The sequence below is a fragment of the Melanostigma gelatinosum genome (genome assembly GCF_949748355.1).
Source record: "Melanostigma gelatinosum genome assembly, chromosome: 14".
Taxonomy (NCBI): Eukaryota; Metazoa; Chordata; class Actinopteri; order Perciformes; family Zoarcidae; genus Melanostigma; species Melanostigma gelatinosum.
Window position 1 is genome coordinate 3817292 of NC_136647.1, and position 16649 is coordinate 3833940.

At 42.7% G+C, this 16649-nt stretch overlaps 2 protein-coding genes across 4 annotated transcripts; both read left to right on the plus strand.

The window, feature by feature from the left end:
- The first annotated feature begins 1222 nt into the window (after positions 1-1222).
- On the plus strand, positions 1223-5338 carry camlg (calcium modulating ligand). Of its 2 annotated transcripts, none has more exons than XM_079283259.1 (4): positions 1223-1489; positions 2173-2636; positions 2723-2788; positions 3081-5338. In XM_079283259.1, exons 1-4 carry the CDS (start codon positions 1354-1356, stop codon positions 3297-3299), a joined length of 885 nt encoding a protein of 294 aa, XP_079139385.1. In that variant the 5' UTR covers positions 1223-1353; the 3' UTR covers positions 3300-5338. The 2 variants fall into 2 exon arrangements, with proteins under 2 accessions (XP_079139385.1, XP_079139386.1); XM_079283260.1 differs by having other exon boundaries at positions 2197-2636.
- Positions 5339-6259: 921 nt separating this feature from the next.
- ddx46 (DEAD (Asp-Glu-Ala-Asp) box polypeptide 46) lies at positions 6260-16463 on the plus strand. Of its 2 annotated transcripts, none has more exons than XM_079282919.1 (23): positions 6260-6396; positions 6639-6797; positions 7117-7239; positions 7364-7451; positions 7548-7716; positions 7948-8228; positions 8358-8468; positions 8649-8814; positions 9494-9614; positions 9768-9943; positions 10348-10469; positions 11235-11313; positions 12399-12481; positions 12625-12789; positions 12918-13080; positions 13647-13840; positions 13956-14093; positions 14237-14386; positions 14638-14865; positions 15006-15224; positions 15427-15571; positions 15729-15802; positions 15954-16463. In XM_079282919.1, exons 1-23 carry the CDS (start codon positions 6380-6382, stop codon positions 15999-16001), a joined length of 3219 nt encoding a protein of 1072 aa, XP_079139045.1. In that variant the 5' UTR covers positions 6260-6379; the 3' UTR covers positions 16002-16463. The 2 variants fall into 2 exon arrangements, with proteins under 2 accessions (XP_079139045.1, XP_079139046.1); XM_079282920.1 differs by having other exon boundaries at positions 7126-7239.
- Positions 16464-16649: the final 186 nt, after the last annotated feature.

The following is a 16649-nucleotide window of genomic DNA, read 5'->3' on the forward strand; positions in this document are numbered from 1 at the left end:
ATATATATATATATATATATATATATATATATATATATATATATATATATATATATATATATGTGGGTAACACTTTGACGCTACATGGGAAACATATTGCGATAAACTTACCAGATTGATAAAGAGTCTGGATCTTCATTGAGGTAGATGACAGGCTTCTCAGATGCCCTTCCTTTGGTGTTGATGTCATCACACTAAAAGTTCTGGATGAAAGCAGAATAAAAGCAGGCCATTTACTATTCATCAAATGTTTTAAAAAAAGCAGATATGGACAAGAAAATATTACAATAACCACACCAATACAGTGAAACTAATATTGTATACATATGTACTAACCAAATCATTGATGGTCAGGACATCCTTGACCTTTTCTCCTTCACACCTCCTTTGCTCTTTAAGCCCTGTATCAGGGAGTCTGAGAAGAGGTCCAGCTGTGACATGAACTTTGATTGAAACGGCTTGGTGGTGATCAGCAGGAACTCTGCATTGACCTGAATAACAAACAAAATACAGCTGTTTGTTACTTGTTTATTATAATTACTATCACATTATGTGGGATTATTAGATTAAAATTGCGATTGTGAAGCCATTAATCATCAAAATGCTAAACACATAGAAACACACATTTACTTACTTAACTTTGCTAACCCTTTGCTCTATGACACACGCAACACTATTGCAAATGAGCACACACACAATACTTATACGTTTAATGCCTGTAAATACCGTTAGCATATTTCTACAATACCAATAAGAATATCAAGTTTCCATGAAACAAACAGCAAGATACATTTGAGCACGTATGTTAACACAAATGGCGAAGATCTACTGAGTTCAGAGCTAGTCACTAAGCTATTCAATACATGTAAAATACATGTAAAAAGTGTATTTACTGTTTCCAATTTGAACTATTCTACATAAAATAAAATAAATGAATGATAATAATCGTGGAAAAGGATGTTGCACCATTATTATTATAATCCTCACGAGAACACAAGTACAGACAAATATATTTATATTTAGTTAATTATTTAGTATATTATAATTATTATATTTAGTAATATATATATATATATTGTCAATACAGACAAGAACGCATAATAATGAGAAAGGCCCTTAAGACCCATCATGTTTCCTGCAAGTCAGCGTCGAGGTTTTTTTTCTTCTTTTTTTATAGATATGTTGGCGACGTCATCACTGTGCGTCCTCTGTCCTCAAACAACGCTCGCACTCATTCCGTGTAATTCGGTGATCCTGGTCAGGGGGTTGCGGTTTATGTTGTTGCCGTTGAATCTCTTATCTTGTTCAGTGAATGTACTTTGTAGTTGATTGCTAGTTTATTGTATTTCAAACATGGAGTCCGCAGAGTCTGGCGCTCTGTCGGCGGCGCAGAGGAGGGCAGAGATCCGGAGGAGGAAGCTGCTCATGAACTCAGAGGACAGGATGAACAGGATCGTGGGCTTCACCAAAAACGAATCTGAAAACAACGGTATGACGTAATGGCCGATCCCTGTTCCACACCGCATCGATGTTCAAAAAGAGTATTTTTCTTCTGCTTGAGACACGTGGTCGTGACTGTCACACGCCTCGTCTTACTGCTGTTGTTGTTTTGAGCTAATAGTCAGCACATTACCATCGTGCACATTTCAGTATTCATGTTGAGAATGAACACTGGTGTAACGTAACGCAACCAATGGTCCATATTCAGGGCTACTTTACTTGATTTTATTCTATTTTTATGCAGCTTTACATTTATACTCACTCTACTACACATCAGAGTCAAATATTTGATGCTACTTTTCTTTTTTACTCCACTACGTTTGTCTTACAGCTGCAGTTACTTTTCAGTTTACAATTTTCACCTTCCCGTCCAGTGAAAAACACGCATCTCTACGTCTGGGTAGAATATGATCAGATCTGGGTAGAATATGATCAGATCCGGGTAGAATATGATCAGATCTGGTAAGAATAAGACCACAAAACAAAACAAACAATTTGGTTACACCATCAGCTGACTTATTTTTTTTTTAAATAAAAGATCAATAAAAATAAGAAAGAACAAATGGCTACAGATAACATCTGTCCATTCAAGTTCTCAATGTAACCAATCAATATTTAACAATGAATGGACTTTCAGCTCTCGTTGAATCTGCTGTTGTCCTGCACCCTCAGCCGGGGCGCTCCTGCGTCCAGCAGAACCCCACTTCCACCTCGATCTTGACCGGACGGAGCCGTGGTCGTCGTCCTCATCCTCCCAGAGGCCGTCTCCCTTTCCGCCAGAGGCCTCGGGCCTCGGCAGCCGCTCCCACGGTGCCACGCCAGAGAGGAGGGGCTCACCGCTGCTGGGCTGCAGCGAGCCGCCGGGAGGCTCCCTGGAAGACGACACCGGGGGGATCCGACAGAGGCCGAGAGGGGAGCGGGCGCCGGACGACCTCGGCGGCTCCCCGCGCCGAGGCCTCCAGAAGTACCTGTCCCGTTTTGACGATGCCATGAAACTGCGGGGTCAGCTGGCCAACGAGAAGCCGACCGAGGACGGCGCGTCCGAGTCCGAGGAGTTTGATCCCTTCAGAATCTTCCGGATCATCGGCAGCGTCCTCCTCGCGGTTTTCGTCCGGGGTTTTGTCTGCAGATTTCTGGTGAGTCTGATATCAACCCATATTCATTAATAATGCATCTGACTACCAGAAACATAATTGTCTTATGCGTAAATCTTTCATTCCAGTCAATATTTGCTCCGTTTCTGACCCTCGAACTGGCCTACATGGGGCTGTCCAAATACTTTCCAAAGGTGAGTATTAGATATTTTATGAGCCCTCTCCCAGTGTTAGACTCACATTTAACCTGTATGCAGAGAGTTTAACATGGATGCAGATTCTTATCTTCAAGTATGGTTTTGTCGTAATTACAGTTGGCTAATGTTGCACTTTTTTAAAATCTTGGCCAGTTCACAGTTTCTCACAAGACTTTGCATTAGTTTTGACAATGTTTGGGTCCCATCTACACATGACTTAATGTTGTCGCTCTGACTTCTTTGCAGCCATGCGTCCTAGTGTCTTTGCATTGTGCTCCTCTTCCTCCAGGTAGAGAAGAAGGCTCAGACCACCGTGCTGACAGCGGCCCTGTTGCTGTCCGGCATCCCGGCCGAGGTCATCAACCGCTCCATGGACACCTACAGGAGGATGGGCGACGTCTTCGCCGACCTCTGCGTTTACTTCTTCACCTTCATCCTCTCGCACGAGATCCTGCTGCTCGTTGGCTCGGAGACCCCCTCCCCTGATGGACCGCCAGGATCTCAGTAAAACGCCCTCCCCCCCCCCTGTCTTGTCGTCCCCCTCCCTCTGTCTGCCAACGAGTCCTTGCTGCCTTACGATCAGGGTCGCGCGTCCAGGATTCCACTGATGCTAAGCTACATGCGACCAGAGATTCTAGAGAACGACAGCATGTGTTTGCTTGTGCGAAAGCATTTATCGTATTTTTCGGGTGTAACAAATAGAAATAAATGTCATACTCACGGAGTGAACACCAGTACAGTTCATCATCGTTCTGGCAACCGCAGATTCAATTTAACTTACGAACGGGAAAAACACTGGCGTGAGCGATATTTCAGAAGCATTAAAAATATTCTGATATTGATGCATCTCTCTCTCTCTCTCTCTCTCTGTCTCGCTCTCTGTCTCTGTCTCTGTCTGTCTGTCTGTGGACGTTGTTGCCCCTGCAAACACGCCCAGCAGTGATGTACCGACACATCCTTGAGTACACTACTGCAGCACGGTGAGAGGGTGGAAGATATGCCGCATGCATACAGCACACACTGAGGAGTTCTATCACTTCAGCCGACAATATTTACCAACAACACTGATTGGACATTCACATAAAAGGGGACGTTGTTCCTTTTTAAAAAATTCCTTTTTAAATTTAGTCAACCGGTTGACTAAAACATTAGCCACCATAAGACTGTCGCTGCAAAGTCTCTGGTTGTATTAAATTGCTGTTTTGCTGTTGATGAAGTCAGCTTTTCATTTGTAAGAAAAATGTTATTTATTCTTTAGTCTTTAGTCTTGCTTTAAAAACCAGGTTACCTAAAAGCCGATAGAGAATAACATCGATGTTGCATTAGCTTAGCAGCTAACAGGACGCAGACTCAGCTGGCGTCTGACTTTGGAGGTCGTTGATCTCCCCACTCGAGCTTCGGGGCGTAACGTTCACGTAACTCTGATGATGATAACCTGATGGATAACGGCAACCTTTAAAGGTGAAGCTTCATATAATTAGTAAGACACAAAAAACTAAATCCACCTCCTGGCTTCAAAGTAAATTGACGACAACTTTTGGAGTCCGACCATCGTGGAGGTCCAACAAAAAGTTTCCTTTTTAAACAAAAGTGTAATGACTCTGAGGTTTCCTTCTCATTCTTTTGTTAATTCTGAGCTCAAAAGATATTTTCTTTTCTTACATGTGACCCTTTTCTTTGCCACATATAACATCAGCTAGAAAGAAACGTAGAGAACTAGATACAGGACGTACAGTCAATGATTTGAGGACGAAAGACACATTTTTCTGGGTCGCCTCAACCTCGAAGTGTGTCGTGTTTAGTGCGTCAAAGAATTCGGAACAGTTACACACATGGCCCAACACCTTTCAGTTAGTTAGAGCTTAAATAAAGATGTATTGATCTTGTCCAGTTCCTGATGATTTTTATGAATTTTGTGTTGTGACAGATTTCCTCATGGGCAGTGCGTTTATATCGTACTTTCTTTTTGCGATCTGTCACCGAGCGTTCAGAAGGATCCACCCGTGTTATAAAGTCAGAGGAAGCATTTAGCCCTTGATTGTGGAGTGTATTATTTTTTTGCACGGCTATGAGCTTAAAGACGCAGTAAACTTCATACGGTATATGTAATGAAAAGTGTGATTTGGCGAGAGTGTTTTGGGGGTTTCGCCGGGAAGTGCTGTCGCTGAAAATAAATGCGGGGCAGTGGTTAGTTTGTGTTAGTTTGTGTTGAGTAATTCTGGTAATGTGTCCTGCTTTGCTTGGTTCGAGCCTCGTTTATATACATATGTCATATATGCGCTTCTTCTGTGGTGTTCTCTCTCCATGCTTTTTGATTTCATCCAAATTAATTTATTAATGTGAATTTCTTTTTTTTCATGTAGGTGAATTGATGTGATTTATCCTGAGACTTGTCTGACCTACTTGATTGTTTTTGATAATGTTCACAGTATCTTACTTCAGTAACAAATTCAGTGTTGACATGATGTAAACAGTCTCTGATTAAAAACATAGAAATATACAAATAACCGGACAATTCGTACCAAATAAATACTACTACTTGTGTGACATCCTCTGTTTTGACTCTTACTTTATTTAAAGACCTGAGATGATGAAGGGTTTGATTTGCTTAGTTTTGTAGCTCTTTATGACTATATTCAAAGAACAAATGTTCCCAGTTCTGGACAATTATTCAGTATTGTTGTTGAACATGTAGCATTTTGTCTGATGAAATGCCGATCAGAAAAACATACATTTTATTATAATATACAGGATGATTTTATGTAAATTTAGGATATTTTAAGGAGTGTTTCACTGTAATCAGTATTTTTCTTTATTTTTTTTAATTGAGGGAAGATATGATAAAACACTATGCAACCAGTATGTTAATAAACATTTTGAGTTATTCCAAATACGAATTGAGAATCTAAGGACATTGTGTGTCATATGCAGCGTAAACACCCGTAAGGCAAATTTGTGATATTGGCTCATGCATGAAATTGACTTGGCTTAAAGCAATAATAAAATTAAAATAAGGTAAGAATAATTGTTGAGTTTGTATATTAATGCATAACATATAACACCATGGTAATAGACCAAGCTGTCTTCAAACTTCTTACTTCTCACTATTTTCTCGTCAATGTAGCAAAAGTATTAATAATAAAACTAATATAAACACCGTATATAAGTGTAGGAAAACATTGCAGTGACCTCCAAGATCCTATGAACGTTTCACTTTTCCAAACGTTTTTTTTTTACCCAAAATTCAAATGTCTTCAGAGTTCAGATTTTTCATCATAATATTAAAGATTTAATTTACAGGTCTGTGGTTCTAACGTGTTTCTGTTCCTCCTCTAAGTGAACGTATTTCGCGACACCTATACATGTCACTCAGGCTTTCCGTACGAGTTCCTGTAGTTCTGACCTCCCACCACTTGGTGGCGCGCTGCGCTGTTCAACCCGCACGAGTTCGTGAACTTTTAGCTGTCGCAGTTTTCTAACGTGCGGGTTCACAGACACACAAACAACCCTCCATTCGCACTCGACTCGTTGTTGTCCGTGAACTATTTCTTTTTATTTATTGACAAGAAACAGCATTGTTGAGTATCAATGGGACGTGAGTCGAGGTATGTCTGAATTATCGAGTTAATTTAAACTCCTGTGACTGCTAAACTTAAGCTAATCCTTGTAATGTTCAATTAGCATGCTAGCTAAAAACGTACAGACGTTAGCACGTAAATAAACCAACAGTTCATCTTCGTATATCTGCGGAATATATGAATTAAAACGTGTTTTGTACGAGTGTAGTACACCATCAGCAGTTTATCGGCTGACGTGGTTTATTTTTCTGCTGTTTTGGGTTACTCAGACACTACAGGAAGCGGTCCGCGTCTCGGGGTCGGTCAGGCAGCCGATCAAAGAGTCGATCACCGGACAAACGATCCAAGAAAGACGACCGGACCAGGAGGGAACGCTCGCGGAGCAGGGACCGCCGCAGGTCCCGGTCCAGAGACAGGAAACGAGTCAGGTGGGTTGTTTTTATGTTAACTCGAGATTGTTAAAGAGAGACTGCAGCTGTTTAGAGCGTGGAGCTCGGTGTACCTGTGATGTTTGTGTTCAGTCCAGTTTTAAATTGTAAAGGCCGCTCTCAGTTGATGGATGCAAGTTTAACCTCAAGACAAATCACAAATAAACAACTAGCAGGGTCTGAATGAGTTTGCATTCGCTCTAAAATAAATCCACACTTTCAGTCATCGTTTAACCAAGTGTGAAAATATTCTTTGAAGTGACAAGCGACCAGTATTTTTCTCCTTCTTGTATTTTCATGTTTGCCTTTTGCCATCCAGGCGCTCCAGGAGCAGAGAGAGGAGGAGGTCCAGAAGCCGAGACAGGAGGAGGTCTGGCAGCAGGAACCGAGCAAGGAGGTCCAGGTCTGGGAGCCCCAGCAAGAGCAGGAGGCCGGATGAAAAGTGAGACTTCTTGAAAGAAAAAGAAAAAATGCAATCAAACATCTCAAGACACAACTAACAACTCTGGTAACCAAATCATGCTACTGTTGTATCTTTATTCTATTGCGTGTCATCTCCCCTACAGGTCCAGGAGCAAGGAGAAGGACAACGTTGATCCTTTATCCGAAAAGAAAAAGATTAAAGAGGAGAAGGAGGATGAGAAGGTTGAGGATGTAAGTACCACATATTCAGTTCTTGCTAACCTCTTAAAAAAAGAAAAGGAGTAGATGGGAGCAATGTTTCCGATCTTTCTCTCTGTGCCCATGCAGCAAGACTTTGACCAGAACAAGCTGGAGGAGGAGATGAGGAAGAGGAAGGAGCGTGTGGAGAAGTGGAGGGAAGAGCAGAGGAAGAAGGCCATCGAAAACATCGGAGAGATGAAGAGGGAGCTGGAGGAGATGAAGCAGGGCAAGAAGTGGAGCCTGGAGGATGACGAAGGTGAGGAAGCACCGGCAAATTCTCTTTACTCTCAAAAATGTACCAAAACTACTATTACTTTATTATTTGAACTGTTTTAACATTGATTATTATTGCCCATCACCATTTGATGGGATGTCTTATTGTCGATTACTTGGTTAGCATCGAGTTTTTGCATTGTGAAAATGTAAATATAGTTTCACTTGACCGGTAACATACCTGCAGAGCCTTATAATTGACTCCTCATTTCAGACGACGACGAGGACACTTCCGCTCCGATGGAGGGAGACGATGACGAAGACGGGGAAGGGAAGCCGGAGGGTGAAGAGAAGGATATAAAGGAGGAAAAGAAAGAAGAGGAGGAGGAGGAGGTGGTGGTGGAGGAGGAGGTGGAAGAGGAGGAGAAGGAGAGCGAGATCCCGATAGAGCAGGTGCCAGAGGAGGATGACGTGGACCCTCTGGACGCCTACATGGAGGAGGTGAAACAGGAGGTGAAGAAGTTCAACATGGGAGCCATGAAAGGAAATGATAAGGCGAGTTTGAGGGGGAAAACGACCACCTTCCATCTGTTCTTATCAGTTTATCTTCTAGTGTTGGACTCGATGTTGTGGATGTTTTTCTTCCTCTGATGACCTGCATGTTTGTTTTTCTCTCTTTAACAGAAAGGAGCAATGATGGTTACCAAAGTGATGACCGTTGTTAAAACCAAGAAAGGACCCAACACTCACAAGAAGAAGGGCGAGCTGATGGAGAACGACCAGGACGCGATGGAAGTGAGTTGTCTTTACCCCAAGCAATACCGCTCTTCTCTGTTACCCGTTATACAATATTTCAAATTTCCCGGTGAATTAAACCTGATTTAGACTCATCGGGCCAAAATGACAATATCGCCAAGTTCCTCTCGATGGAACGCGCTGCTAACGATCCCAAATGTAACCGACGTGTTTTGACAGTACTCGTCGGAGGAGGAGGAGGTGGATCTGCAGACGGCTCTGACGGGCTTTCAGACCAAACAGAGGAAGGTCCTGGAGCCCGTTGACCACGGCAAGATCCAGTACGAGTCGTACCGCAGAAACTTCTACGTGGAGGTCCCTGAGCTCGCCAGGATGACTCCAGAAGGTCAGTCAACCGAACGTGGGAGATTTAGGTTTCAGTCACGATTAGTGCTTATCCCACAACACTCGCACACACTGATGATTTGAATAGAAAGGCTGCATCTGTGTTGTACTATTGTGATTTTATCTGTATACATCCAAATATTTATGAGGCTGGTATTGTTTTTATTATTTGGGCTGAGTATGAAACCTCAATACCTTTCTAAAAGCGAGGGACACAAAACAAAATATGTCTTTTGGTTTAATTAAAGGCATTCATTTTTACAGATCCTATTAGAGTGTTGTTATCAAATGAGAAACATTTTCCAAGAGGTTTGGTGTGTTTCTGTGTTTGTAATCCTAATATTTGAACACCAAAATTAAAAAAATGAATAGCTACTCACTAAATCACATCTTCATATAATATCCGTTATTAGTGTCAATCAGTCAATATAAGGTCTTCTCCCTAATGTGCAACACAAACTGAAGCCAAACGGTAGGAAACACAACAGATTAAAACAAGCAAAGTAAAGGCGGGCTACCAGCCGCCGTCGCCAATTTAACTTAATTCAATAATTTAGTATTTACAGCAGATTTATATTCCCCAGAGAAACTTCCATTACTGCCATTCAGATTACGTGTCTTTGTAAACCTTCACTGCCCATCTAACGTCTTTCTGCTCGGACGGTTTTGAATCAACACAGATGTGAACGCGTACAGGCTGGAACTGGAAGGCATTACGGTCAAAGGGAAGGGCTGTCCCAAACCCATCAAGACCTGGGTGCAGTGTGGCGTGTCTATGAAGATCCTCGCCGCTATGAAGCGGTGAGTCTGAACCAACGTTGACCGCGGATGTCATGGACTCGGCAACTTTTTGAGGGCAACAAAGATAACCGTTTAAAAAAAGACATGAAACTTGATTCTGACTGACCAAACGCTTGATATTCATGTTCATTTCTTCCTCACAAATGTACCCAGGCACGGCTACGATAAGCCCACCCCGATCCAGGCCCAGGCCATCCCCGCCGTCATGACGGGCCGAGACCTCATCGGCATCGCTAAGACCGGCAGCGGGAAAACCATCGCCTTCCTGCTGCCCATGTTCCGACACATCATGGACCAGAGGCCCCTGGAGGAGTCCGAGGGCCCGATCTGTAAGGAATCTTTATACTTCCTCGAGCCAGCAGTAACATTAACAGACATATTTCCTGTTTTAATTGAGTACGTTCAAATAGAAAAATATGAATGAATGAACGAATAAAAAGTGTCGGGTGAAGTTGTGACGTCCTAGTCTTGTTCTTTTCAAAGACTTGGTTCAAATGTAGGTCAGAGGAAGACTAAAATAGAATCTCTTTCCACTGATAATAATCCACTGGCAGTTATTCTTCAACAGCAGTTCTAATCTTCATTATTAGCCACCGTAACGGTCATTAAAGTCAGTGTTATGCAAATACATGGCGTCAAATCTTATTTAAATCATATTGTGGAAACTTAAGTGCTCAAAATGGTAAAAGATAGAAGCTTATTCTCTCTTCTCATCCTGATGTTTCTCCCACAGCTGTAATCATGACTCCGACCAGAGAGTTGGCTCTGCAGATCACCAAGGAGTGTAAGAAGTTCTCTAAACAGCTGGGACTCAGGGTGGTGTGTGTTTACGGAGGCACGGGCATCAGCGAACAGGTGAACACACACTGTCTTTTTTATTTCCCCAAAGGCTTCAATTTTACATTATGTTTTCACACAAGTGGACATCATGTCCCGTTTGTTCTCCTCCTGCTCACTTATAGGTTCATTATCTGTGCTAAAGAGACACTCCACTCTTAGCCGAAATATTAAACTCGGAGAAGTCGGTCTTATATTTTTTATTCCTCACTGTCATTTTATTGAAGATGGTTTTAAAAATCTCTTCAATAATTTCTTTGGCTGTGACCTGCGGCAAATATGTGTAAGCAAACGGTCTTTCTTGCAGAGAGTTAAATGAATAGATCGAGACCCCTCTCGTGCCTGTAAAGTAAAAATGAAGCTAACTTAATTTAGTTAGGTTACTAATCCATTCATCAAGAAGAGCCCCAACTGATTCATCTGATGAAAAGGATAATTGGTTGCAGCCCTAGTTTGGGGAAAGGGAATTCAATTTTGAGCTACAAAGCATCAGTGATATTGATGACAAGAGGTGCCTGCATAAAACCTGAGCCGCCAGATGGTTTGTTACACAGAACCATCTGAGAAGCTGTCATTGGGGCGGGCACTTTAAAATAATACATGGCAGGTGATTGGATGAACCATCTGTCAATCAAACACGTACAGAGTCAGGAGAAAAAAACCCATCTTTTCCATCGAGAAAAGCCTTTATGTAGCGTGTGAGGCTACAAACTGTGCAATCCTGTGTTGCACAATGACGATAAACAAACCGTGTAGCTTTAAGTTGATGTTGTTGGCTTACAGATCGCTGAGCTGAAGAGGGGAGCTGAGATCATCGTGTGCACACCGGGAAGAATGATTGACATGTTGGGGGCCAACAGCGGTGAGTGAATCCACTTCGACCCTCTCACTTCTTCGTTCTTGTAGGGTTTCTATGCGTTGTGGGGCTTTTTTTACTCAGTTACCTTGCATGGAATGAATGTTACAATATGACAAAGTACATAATGAACCCAGTCAGTAGCGCTTACTAAACTCTTGACATTATTTGACCGCCCTTGGGATCAGTCATTTCTCTGCAAGGCTGCGGTGCGTTTCCTGAAGATCGGGGCGAGTACAGGTAGGTCGACCTGGTGCTGCCTCCGTGCTTCTTCAGACTCCAAGCCTGAGACGATCAAAACGTCTGATAGGCGCACTGAAAAGTGGGTGTATCAGGATGTGTAATTATGTTATATTAAGTAAGAGTAGCCCGAATGCTCAGCCGGGGTTCTACAGTATTATTTTAGCGCTCTCATGAAGACATTTAAAAGGCACACGCGTGCATCTTGATATTCAAAGCATGCATCCGTAATATCTCCCTTTTTATTGTTTTTTAAATTTGGAGCTCATGTGGCTTCTGGGAATAAATATGACTGTAGAGCCCTGTACTGTACTGAGCATTTGCATAAAATGTGAAGAAATACTGGAAATGTGTTAAGAACGAAGTAGTCGTTTATATTTGCTGACACTTTCATTGTGTAAATCTGTTATTATAATGTATGGGTTTTTATTGTTTCCACACATGCGAGGTAATCTGTAATATGTTTCCCTTGTAGGTGGGAAGGCGCTTGGTCAGATAATGCTTGATGGGGCGCCATCTCTTGTATTGTATCTTGAGGATGTTTTCTGACTTTTACAGGTCCCTCATTCCCCTGAGATGGTACGAAAGACCAGAGACAACAAAAAAAAAACACTGTAAAATATAGTTAAATTAAAACCCTGGCCACTTGAAACTAGTCCACAAACGAATGTTATGAAGTAACGATGCCTTGTTTTGTTGTAATTTTGAGTAATGTCAAGTAGTCTAATGCCCCGAAAAAGGTTCTCTGTGTTTTGATTCATGTTTGTTTGAAGAAGGCGGAGTGCGTATGAGGACTGGCTCTTCTTGAAGTTAACCGTCTCCCCTCATGCTCCTTCTCCTTTGGTGTGTAGGTCGAGTCACCAACCTGCGCAGAGCTACATATCTGGTGTTGGACGAAGCAGACAGGATGTTCGACATGGGCTTCGAGCCACAGGTGGGTGTCGCCCGGATTTAAATGTTACAACCAGGGCTTGTCCTCAACCAAATAAATCTTGAGTTGACGAACATAAGATGGAAAAATGACAATGAGTAGACAGAATTCCTTGACCTCCGGTTGTGGTCTGGTTCCTCCACCAGGTGATGCGTATCGTGGACAACGTGCGTCCAGACCGTCAGACGGTCATGTTCTCGGCCACCTTCCCCAGAGCCATGGAGGCGCTGGCTCGTAGGATCCTGGGCAAGCCCATCGAGGTCCAGGTGGGAGGCCGCAGTGTCGTCTGCTCCGATGTGGAACAACACGTGGTAAACCATCCACGTTTCACCTCCGGCTCACTGAAAAATGATTCATGTGCTTTTGCCCGGTATCTGCACAGACTCATCTCTCACCGGCTCCTTTCTCCCTTTTTTCTTTTTGCCCTTTGTTTCTGCAGCTGGTGATTGAAGAGGACAAAAAGTTCCTGAAGCTGCTGGAGATCCTGGGTCACTACCAGGAGAAGGGCTCGGTCATCATCTTTGTGGACAAACAGGAGCACGCAGACACACTGCTGAAGGACCTGATGAAGGCCTCGTACCCCTGCATGTCACTGCACGGAGGTATGGAACCACATTTAAGATGCAGTGATTACTCGGTGGTAGTTGGATTTTGCTACAATTCGAATGTTCTTAATAAGTAGTCCAGAATTCCAGGTTTGTTACGATAAACTCCACAGAAATGTCCACATTAACATTTTAATGTGAGGAGTTAAGAATAAGGTCGTAAAGACAGCTAGATTATCTGCTGGAGCAGCAGCTGAATCCAAAACAATTGATTCCTGAGCTCGATTAGATTATTTTAAGAAGTACCGGTAGTTGCTTGTGTTAAGAAACAAAAATAAAAACTACATCATATATTTTGGGGGTATGGTTTTACGTCGTTAAATCACATCACGCTCTAAAAAGAATATAAGATCAACTGCAATCAAATATGACATTTTGCAACCTAATATTGTGATATTAAAAAGTATGTACACGATATAGCGGTAATATTCCACTTTCAGGTCCGTTTGTCTCATACAGCTTCATTGGCGATGAATCTCTATCAACAGCTCTGATTCCTGCCGTACTGTAACTCGTGTCTAGTATTTGGTCTTTTAATATTCCTTTTACTGCCGTCCTCCTAGGAATCGACCAGTACGACAGAGACAGCGTCATAAACGACTTTAAGAATGGAGCATGTCGTCTGATGGTGGCCACCTCCGTGGCAGCCAGAGGGCTGGACGTCAAGCAGCTGATCCTGGTGGTCAACTACAACTGTCCCAACCACTACGAGGACTACGTCCACAGGGCCGGACGCACGGGCCGAGCAGGCAACAAGGTCACTTACTTAAAACTGAATTTGGGTTTTGAGTGTTTTCGGTGCTTGTTTTTGTATAAAATAGACTTGTTAGCTCTCAGTCAAAGGTTTTAAAATGTCTTGTTCCTTCTTCTAGGGCTTCGCCTACACCTTCATCACGGACGATCAGGTCCGCTATGCTGGAGATATCATCAAAGCTTTGGAGCTGTCCGGCTCTCCTGTCCCGCCTGAACTGGAGCAGCTTTGGGCCACCTTCAAAGACCAACAGAAAGCGGTGAGATGAGGGGAAAACCGGGGAGAGTGTGTCGTGTCTCAATTAGCAAGTAAACCCAATTAGGTACTCTCGAAAATGAGTGTACCGCTTTAAAAAATGTGCGAATTAAATGTATTTTTTTTTTTTTTTTTTTCTCCCGACAGGAGGGTAAGACCATTAAGAGCAGCAGCGGGTTCTCAGGGAAAGGCTTCAAGTTTGACGAGACCGAACATCATTTGGCCAATGAGAGAAAGAAGTTGCAGAAAGCTGCTCTTGGACTGCAGGACTCTGACGACGAGGACGGAGCCCTGGATGTGAGTAACATTTGATATCAAATAGGTTGACGTCACTTCTTACATGCTCTTACCGTAATGTCTTGTACATACACGTAGCCCAAAGCAACGTGGGGGCTAGTTTTGAAAGTCTTTTTCAAAAGTGGAGGCTGGCATCTCCCACACACAAGCACCTCATACATCACACGCACTTCTTTTTGTGTCTGTGAGAGAGCAAGGAAGTAAAATGCCAAAGTGAGTCTCATGCCGTACTTTTCCGTTACCTTCCTCAGATCGAGGAGCAAATCGAGAGCATGTTCAACTCCAAGAAGAGGGTGAAGGATCTGTCCGCTCCCGGATCGTCCTCCGGTCCTGCAGGAGCATCCGCCTCCTCATCAGCGGTCGCCGGAGGGATGCCAGGCGTCGGACCCCCATCTGCTGGAAACATCCAGAAACTGGAGATGGCCAAGAGGCTGGCGCTCAAGATCAACGCTCAGAAGAACCTGGGCGCCGAAGCTCAGGTACGTTAAACAGAGAGGAAAATGTTACGTCTGTAAATCATCACTTATTATAATTAATTAATCGAATAATACCAGAAGTTCTTAGTTATTCCTCTTACTTTCTTCATTTTCTACCATTCATTTTGTATTCTTTATGGCAGGACGTGATGCAGCAGGCCACCAACGCCATCCTCCGGGGTGGCACCATCATGACGCCCTCGGTGTCCGCGAAGACCATCGCGGAGCAGCTGGCGGAGAAGATCAACGCCAAGCTGAACTACACCCCCGTGGAGAAGCTGGAGGAGGAGCGGCAGGCGGCTGAACAGGCCGAGACCGTCAAGAGATACGAGGAGGAGCTGGAGATCAACGACTTCCCTCAGGTCAGTGACGCAACGATATGCAGCAGGTTCCTGTTTTAATTTAACTAAAATATCTTTAATATAACTAATCTGAATCTACATTTGATTAACAAAAGTGGCAACACAAGCAATGAACCTCACAGCCATCATCAGACGGGTGTAAATAATGAAAGAATCCAGCAGGAAGTCTTACAAAGTGTTTCATCATTTGGTTCCTCCCCAGACGGCGAGGTGGAAGGTGACGTCTAAAGAAGCTCTGCAGAGGATCGGTGAATACTCTGAAGCCGCCATCACCATCAGAGGAACCTATTTCCCTCCAGGCAAAGAGCCCAAGGAGGGAGAACGCAAGATCTACCTGGCTATTGAAAGTAGGTGTCGCGAAATTATTTTACTCATTCAAAGTGCGGCTCCCACTCTTTCTTTTATCTTTTTAAACTACCTCTGGGCTCTGAATTCACTCCTATTTTCGTGTGTTTGCTAGAACTTTGAATACTGTTTTATAAATGTTGTGCCTGTTTTTTTTAGGTGCAAATGAACTGGCTGTGCAGAAAGCCAAAACGGAGATTACGCGGTTAATCAAGGAGGAGCTCATCAGATTAGTAAGTACCTTCTTCTGCTTGAAATCAATAACCAGTACTGGATCTCATGTGGACATCTATTTTAGAGCAGGATACATAAGACATCGCAGGTTGTTATTCAGCAAATGTCTATAAAAGATGTCGCTTATTGTCTCTTTTTGTTTTTTTCCAGCAAAATTCGTACCAGCCGACGAGCAAAGGCCGATACAAAGTCTTGTAGAGGCGGAACAAAGACTCGCTGGAGGAGTTTTCCTCTCTCACCGGTCCCCTGTCATCTCTACAGTTTCATCAAAGTGGTTGAGGAATATTTTAGTCTATATTTTTAATAATGTTCCATTCAATAACCTCAGTTTAGCATCTGCTTTTGTTTATATTCGTCATCCTTCCCCCCCCCCCCCCCCCCCCCCCCTTAGTTTCCTCTGTGCTTCACTTGGGTTACCTTCATTTTCATTCCGACAAATTCCAAAATGTCTGATGCAGTTTTGACCTCCGATGTCAATGAACCATCACTATCTGCAATATGTCTTTTAAATGTAAGACACAATTTCTTTTCATTGGGTTTTTTTGGTCAGATTTCACCCTGTTGTATGTACAAGCAACATCCCAGCCATAGTCTTTATGAGGAAATAGTCAGATGAAAGATGTTTTTACTTTTCCGCACAATAAAATAATGAATGATTAAGTTTGTCCTGCTGTTTTATATTCAACAAATCTGGTGGATACTGTTTACTCATATGTTAGAATGCCATCTAATTCATATATATATTTCATATATATATTTCATATATATATATATATATATATATATATATATATATATTTTTTTTTTAATATATATATATATATATATATATTTTTTTTTTTATAT